The sequence below is a fragment of the Chlorella variabilis genome, assembly GCF_000147415.1.
Source record: "Chlorella variabilis unplaced genomic scaffold CHLNCscaffold_18, whole genome shotgun sequence".
Classification (NCBI taxonomy): Eukaryota; Viridiplantae; Chlorophyta; class Trebouxiophyceae; order Chlorellales; family Chlorellaceae; genus Chlorella; species Chlorella variabilis.
The window spans coordinates 757,815-764,667 of NW_005435070.1; the positions used below are offsets into that span (position 1 = coordinate 757,815).

The window sequence follows — 6,853 nt, forward strand, 5'->3', positions numbered from 1 at the left end:
GCAGCACCGCCAGCAGCGGCAGCAGCGGCAGCAGCGGCGGCCGGCTGAGCAGCCCGCCCGCCCCCATCCCGGGCCGCCACCACCATTCTACGCTGCAGCAGGAGGTGCAGCGCCCTCTCTGGGCCAACAGCTACGAAGATGCCAGCCCCGGGCTGGCGGCGGTGGTGGAGGAGGCTCCCCCTGCGCTGCTGGCCGGCGATGCCACCGACGCGGGCGCCGACGCGGCGTGTGTGGCGGGGCCGGGCGGCGCCTTCCCGGGCACAGGGATGACTAGCAGCGATGAGGAGCCCAGCTTTAAGGACTCTTGGCTGAATGAGGAGCAGAAGGAGTCGGCGGCGGCGGAGAAGGCAGCGCGGCGGCAGCACCGGCGCGCGGCGGCCGCCGCCGAGGCCGCCCCCCCGGGCTTCGAGCTGCGGCCCCACGGCCGCGGCCCTCGGTCGGGCACGGCCGCGGCTGGCAGCCGGCGTGCGCAGCAGGCGCAGCAGGCGCAGCAGGGGCACTACTGGGCCATCGTTCGCAGCGTGCAGCAGGATGTGCAGAGCCGCCAGGGCGGCGGCGGCGGCGGCGGCGTGGCCCCTGCTGCTGCTGCTGGTGCAGCTGGCGAGGAGGAGGGCGGGGGCGAAGTGTTTGAGACGGTGGTGCCTCGGCGGCGCCGCCCGCTGGGCTCAGCCCAGGCCTCCGCCACGCGGCGGCGGGAGGAGGCGGCGGCCGCGGCGGCGGCGGCAGAGGAGGCGCAGGCAGCGGCCCTCGAGCGCGTGGCGGAGCGGCAGGAGGAGGAGGCCGCTTGCGGTGCGGCCGCGGCGGTCGTCGCAGCCGACGCCGCGGCGGAAGCTGAGGAGCAGCAGCGCCAGTGGACTGCCTTCTGGCATCAGCACTATGCATACTACGGCTGCTATCCCTCGGAGGGCCTGTTCTCTGCCGGCGGCGATAGCACCGAGTCTACTGCTGCCGCCCCGGCAGCCGGCGGCAGCCCGCTGCCTGCGGGCGCTTCCGCAGAGCTGCTGCCGCCGCCGCCCCCGCCGCCGGCCCCGCCGCCGCAGCTGTCAGCGGCCGTCTGGGCCAGCGAGCCGCCGCCGCATGACCAGCGCAGCGGCGACAGCGCCGCTCCTGCCGCAGCCGCTGGCGGTGCAGCAGGTGGTGATGCCGCCGGCGGCGGCGAGGGTGGCTGGGTGACGGTGCCTGCCACGCTGTTGGCTCGCTACCAGCAGCTGGAGTGGGAGCAGTGGCACCGGCAGTACGGCGAGTGGCAGACGCTTTGGGAGCAGTACAAATCGTACTGGGCAGGACTCTACTTGCAGCAGCAGGAGCACCAGCAGCAGCAGGAGAGCCAGCAACAATCTGAGCACCAGCAACACTGAGTAGCAGCAGGAAGCATCATCAGTGAGCGGCAGTTTTGCAGCCATCCCCAGACCAGAGCAGAGCAGCAAAGCTGCCGACATAGGAAACCATAGCGGCAACCCACCGTGGGGCGCCCCATCCCCAAAGTATGTGTATTGAATGCCATGCCGCACTTTCAGCAGGCCCATTGCGAATGATGGGTCACATTTCAAATGAGCACTGGGCAACCCTGCATTGCTCCAACCTCTCCCTGAGTTTCTTTTCATTTCAGCCCTTTTGTTTCTTGGTTTCCAACACGTTGTCTTCTCCTCCTTCCCACCAATATCACAACGTGGCGTCTCTTTCATGCCCCGCTTCTAGCCGTATGAAAGTCGCAGCCAGCTCCCAAGCAGCGCATCACGATCAAGCGGATGGGCACAGGGGCTGGCAAGCACCAATCAGGAGGGTGTACCCAGAACAGTGTGGGTGGTCACTGGCTTATCCCGGCCAGCGGACGTCAACGCTTTGGCGGCCAGCCGCGCCCATCATGCCGCCTCGACCGTTGCGGGCATGCGGTAACAAGCAGGACGCTGAGGGACAACCGAAGCAGTCAACTCGCGTATGCGAAGCACTTACTCTCTGTTTCAAGAGTGGGGTATCAAGAAACAGCCCACGCAAGTGTATTCACATAGCATTCCGATTAGCTTCATGCCAGAGGAGGATGGCGTGCTGCGGGCGCTGGGCGGCGGGCGGGCTGCTGGGCGGGTTGCTTGCTGTAGCTTGTGCCGCCTGATTCGTCTCCCAGTGCAGGGTGATGTTTCTGCGCGCGCTCTGGCGGCTGCCGCTGCTTGCAGGCCCCCCAGCCAGGGCTTTTTCACGAGGGCGCTGTGCTGCGGCGCACCATTCGCCCGTGGCGAGCAGCATGGAACCGATCAGCTCGTCAGCAGCCTATAGCCTGGCGCGGACAGCTGAGGGTGGCGATGCCGCCACCGCCGCCGCCGCTGCTCCTGCCTCGACGCGAGTTGCTGTGGCCCAGATGACTAGCGTGGGAAGTGTGGACAAGAACTTTGAAACTGTGTCTAGTCTGGCAAAGGCAAGAATGCATCCCTGATGAGCCGCTGGCCGGCAAAATGGCAGTATCAATTGCCCAAACCACCTCATCAAGGCGCCCCCCCTCCCCTCCCGTCTGAACAGGCCGCCGTGGAGCAGGGCTGCAGGATGCTGTTCCTCCCAGAGAATTGCAGCTTCCTGGGGCTGGCGTTTTCAGAGTCGTTGGCCGTTGCGGAGCCGCTGGAGGGCCCCACCATGCAGCGGTATCGACAGCTGGCGGCGGACAGCGGCCTGTGGCTGTCGGTGGGCGGCTTCCAGGAGCGTGGGCCCGACCCGGAGCACCTGTACAACTGCCATGTGGTCATCAACGCCAGCGGGCGCATCCAGGCCTCCTACCGCAAAATCCACCTGTTTGACAACAGCGTGCCCAACGGTCCCGTGCTGATGGAGAGCAGGTGGGCAGAGGCTGGGGCTGCTGGGTTGGCTGGCTCGCTGGCTGTCCGCCTGAGCAGATCGGTGTGGGAACAGCACCAGCTGAGGTGGTGCCTACTGAACAGAGCATCCCGATATGCAGCCAAATTCTCCCTCTCTGGGCCCCTCTCCCGCCTGCAGGTTTACGGCGGCGGGCGAGCGGCTGGTGGCGTGCGACAGCCCTGCGGGGCGCCTGGGCCTGTCTGTGTGCTACGACCTGCGCTTCCCGGAGCTGTACCAGCGGCTGACGTATGAGCTGGGGGCGCAGGTCCTGCTGGTCCCCTCGGCCTTCACCGTGGCGACAGGTGGGAGGTGGCGCTGTGCCTGCTCGTGTGCAACTGCGAATCGACAGCTCTGCTTCCGTTTCAGTTCTGTTTTTAAGCTGTGTGACGCCGCCTTGGCGGTGCAGGGCGGGCGCACTGGGAAGTTTTGCTGCGGGCGCGGGCGATAGAGACCCAGACCTACGTGATCGCCGCGGCGCAGGCTGGCCAGCACAATGCCAAGCGGGAGAGCTACGGGCACAGCTTGATCATCGACCCCTGGGGCGAGGTGGTGGGGCGGCTGCAAGACCCGCTTGCAACCGGCATCGCCGTCGCGGATGTCGACCTGGGCCTGCTGCAGCAGATCCGCTGCCGCATGCCGGTGGCGGAGCACCGGCGGCTCGGGCGGCTGGCGGTGCACCGCGACTTTGAGATCCTGTAAAGCTTGTATGTTGCTGCTCGCAGTAATGGCTGGGGGGTCTGCAGCTGTGTGGGGCGGCAATCCACGACGGTTGGCAGCTGCAAGCAGCCAGCGCATGCGCTTTCTTGCACGCGGCGCTTTCTTCTTTGGCAGCTCCAAGGCCTGCATCAGCCTCCCGTTAAATTTCAAGCCCTTCCCTTTGTCTGCTCTCAACTTGGCCTCTGCTGGCGAGGAGAGCCTGCTGCACCTTCGCTCGAGGGAACCTCCAGCGTGTTGTGTTGGTGCAGCGTCCGGCCTTGCCCCACCAACTGCCTCTGCCCTGCACACGACCACAAACTGGCAGCCACCATGCGTGCAGCAGCCCTGGCGGCTGTCTGCCTGGCCTGCTGCCTGGCTACCGCCTCTGGCGCTCGGCAGGTGAGGAGGGGCCGCTCAGAGGGCGAGCAGCAGGCTGTGCGTGGCTGGGCAGGGCTGGGCTGCAGCAGGAGCAGGGCCCCAGGCAGTGCGTTCGTGTGGAGGCCCCTGAGCCGGCCGGCCACGAACGATCGCCCTGAGCAGCCTGTGGAGCCGCAGATTCAAATCACGAGGCAACAGGACGCTGCTTGCAAAACCTTGACCACTGCGCCAGACTGAACCCACTTGCGCGCCGCCTGCCGCCGCCGCCGCCGCCGCGTGCAGCTCCAGGCCATGCCTGTGCCCACCACACCCGCCCCCGTCGGCCCAGCCGAATACTTTGTGCGGGTGGAGAATGGCGAGTTTGTGGCCGGGTGCCAGAGGATGCTGCTGACGGGCTGGAACTCGTGAGTAGGGCTGTACTGGCACCATTCGGTTGCGTCCCCCTGCTCCCGCTGCATGCCGCAGCCCGCCTCACAGCGACATTTGCTGAGAGCCCCTCGCAACCTTCACCCTCCCCTGCCCTGGCCTGCAGGTGGGAGATGGTGGAGGCGGCGGCAGGGGCCCCTTCCCTCAGCGGCGCCTCCCTGCCCGTCAACATGACTGGCCCGCAGGCGAGCTGGGGCGTGCAGCCTGTCGGGTGCCTCCTCGTCTCCTCTGCTGGTCGCCTCGCACTGCTTCCCCTGCCGCCCCAACCACACCTGCCGCCTCCCTCCTACCCCTCCTGCCCGCAGTTGGTGCGGTCCCTGCTGGCCAAGGGCAAGGAGGCGGGGTTCAATGTGATGCGCACCTGGGCGCATTCTGTCAACCCGCAGTATGCGGTGCAGGCGAGTGGCTGCCTGGCTGGGCGCAGGCTGGCTGGCAGAGGCATGGTGGGCGCCCCGCGGGCTGTGGGCTGGCGGGCTGCCCGGGCCCGCTCCTCGCGTTGCTGCTCCGCCACTGCTGACCGTACTGCCTGTTTGTGTCGCCCGTCGTCTGTACTGCAGACCGCTCCCGGGCGGTACAACGAGGCCGCCCTGCGCGGGCTGGACTACTTGCTGGATGAGGCGCGCAAGGCGGGCATCAGGGTGCGCGCCTGCGTGCCTGCGCATGCGCAGAGCTCCCTGGGAGGGCTCGGAGTGGCTGCTCACCCCTCAATAGACCGCCAGCCAACCACAAACCTTCTCTCACTGCCAGCCTTCTGCCCATTCCCGCCTGGCACCCGTCCCCACTTTCGTCGCACACCGCTCTGCCCCGTCTCCTCACCCCTCCCACCCTCTTCCCACCGCCCCTGCAGCTCATCCTTGCCTTCACCTCCAACTGGACGCCCACCGGCGGCGTGCCCGAGTACCTCAAGTGGGCCGGCAGCGACAAGCAGGTGGGGCTGGCCCCGCCGCGTCCGCAGCTCTCCTGCCCCGTCACAGCACCCTTTGCAGCGTGTGAGACGAGCACCTCCCGGGCCGGCACGGCAGGGTTGAAACCCAAGCCTCCTCCCTCCCTTTTCCTTCTCTTCTCCTCCACCCATGCGCTTCACCCCTCCTCTTGTCCCCTCCTCCCTCCTCTGCGTCCCCTCCGCCCCTCCCCAGGTCGACTTCTTCACCAGCCCCGCCATCAAGGCCATGTTCCAGGGCTGGGTGCAGACGCTGGCCACCCGCGTCAACACCATCAACGGCCGCGCATACAGGGACGACCCAACCATCATGGCCTGGGTGAGAGAGGAGGGAGGGAGGGAGGGAGGGGGCTTGGGTGGGCATGGGCTGGACGCCTCGGGCCCGTCCTTGCCCCGCTCCGCTATGACTCCCCACCCGCTCCCCCACCAGCGCCAGCCTCTTGACCTGCCCTGCCCTCCCCTCTCATCCTGGCCCCTGGTGCGGCCCGCAGAACCTGCTGAATGAGCCGCGCTGCAACGGCTGCCCCGCGGGCACCGTGGCGGCATGGTACGACGAGATGGCTCGCTTCACCAAGACTGTCGACCCTAACCATCTGGTCTCAACCGGCGAGGAGGGCTTCTACGCCTGCTGCGGCAACCCCGCCAACCCCGGCCAGCCCTGGTGCGGCGTGCCGGGCGGCCGTGCGGGCCCCGCCCCTCGCGCAGCGGCGCCGGTCTGCGCAGCCGTGTTCGAGCGTGGCCACACAGGCGGGCCCGCCTGGACGCCGTTCCCCTGGCTGTGAAAGCAGCGCCCTCTTACCCTCTTTCCCTGTCCCTGTCCTCGAATTGCAGGACCGAGTGGGCTGCGGAGGAGGGCCAGGACTTCATCGCCGACCACTCCTCTCCCGCCATTGACTTTGCCACCATTCACGCTTGGGTGAGGCGGGGCGCAGGCAGCAAGCGCTGCTAATGCTGCCGGCACATGCGTAGCCCTGCCACGCGTCGTGCTTTGGTAGTCCTCCCTACTTGGCCAGCCGAACACAGCACCTCTGCCAGGCACAGGCCGGTCACCGCTGCCCCCCCTTCCTCTCCACCCCCCGTGGAGCAGGTGGACAACTGGCAGCAGGTGGATCCCACCTGGCTGGTGCGCTGGATCGCCAACCACGCCCGCGACTCCGCCGCCGTCCTGAAGAAGCCGCTTGTGCTGGAGGAGGTGAGGAGGCACCCCTGGCTGGCAGGCTGGGTGCCGAGGCGTGTGCCCCGTGCTGGTTCCCACACCTTGCCCTCACCGCCTCGCGCTTGCACAGCTGCCAGGCGCCTTTGACACTGCCCTGACCCTGACCCTGCATGCCCGCCTCGCTGCCTGCCTCCCTGCCTGGCGCAGCACGGCAAGTGGGTCACCGACAACGCCACCATCGGCGGCAAGTTTGTGTCGGCCAGCCTGGAGGAGCGCAACCAGTTCATGGATGTGAGCAGGAGGGGGTGGGGGTGGGGCGGCGGCAGTGAAAGGGATGCCGCTGTTGCTGCCCCAGTCTCTCGAGGAACGCTTTGCTTTGATCTCCAGTCACACCTGCTTTTCACCCCTCCTCCCCC

The 6,853-nt window shown here is 67.7% G+C and overlaps 2 protein-coding genes across 2 annotated transcripts in view; both read left to right on the forward strand.

Moving 5' to 3' along the window:
* Nucleotides 1-2,353: 2,353 nt before the first annotated feature.
* CHLNCDRAFT_49040 (hypothetical protein) lies at nucleotides 2,354-3,540 on the forward strand (the record flags this gene model as incomplete). Its single annotated transcript, XM_005845269.1, has 4 exons — nucleotides 2,354-2,392; nucleotides 2,512-2,822; nucleotides 2,980-3,143; nucleotides 3,248-3,540. The coding sequence occupies 4 exons, from the start codon at nucleotides 2,354-2,356 to the stop codon at nucleotides 3,538-3,540; spliced, it is 807 nt and encodes a 268-aa protein (XP_005845331.1).
* A 327-nt stretch (nucleotides 3,541-3,867) lies between these two features.
* CHLNCDRAFT_137118 (hypothetical protein) overlaps nucleotides 3,868-6,853 on the forward strand; it is a gene marked incomplete at both ends in the record, with an annotated part of 6,034 nt that continues 3,048 nt past the window's right edge. The window contains 11 exons of the mRNA XM_005845270.1: nucleotides 3,868-3,936; nucleotides 4,198-4,319; nucleotides 4,448-4,547; nucleotides 4,647-4,733; nucleotides 4,899-4,979; nucleotides 5,189-5,269; nucleotides 5,478-5,600; nucleotides 5,773-5,942; nucleotides 6,113-6,197; nucleotides 6,369-6,473; nucleotides 6,645-6,728. Of these exons, the coding sequence (XP_005845332.1) occupies nucleotides 3,868-3,936; nucleotides 4,198-4,319; nucleotides 4,448-4,547; nucleotides 4,647-4,733; nucleotides 4,899-4,979; nucleotides 5,189-5,269; nucleotides 5,478-5,600; nucleotides 5,773-5,942; nucleotides 6,113-6,197; nucleotides 6,369-6,473; nucleotides 6,645-6,728 (1,107 nt within the window). The remainder of the gene's footprint in view (nucleotides 3,937-4,197; nucleotides 4,320-4,447; nucleotides 4,548-4,646; nucleotides 4,734-4,898; nucleotides 4,980-5,188; nucleotides 5,270-5,477; nucleotides 5,601-5,772; nucleotides 5,943-6,112; nucleotides 6,198-6,368; nucleotides 6,474-6,644; nucleotides 6,729-6,853) is intronic.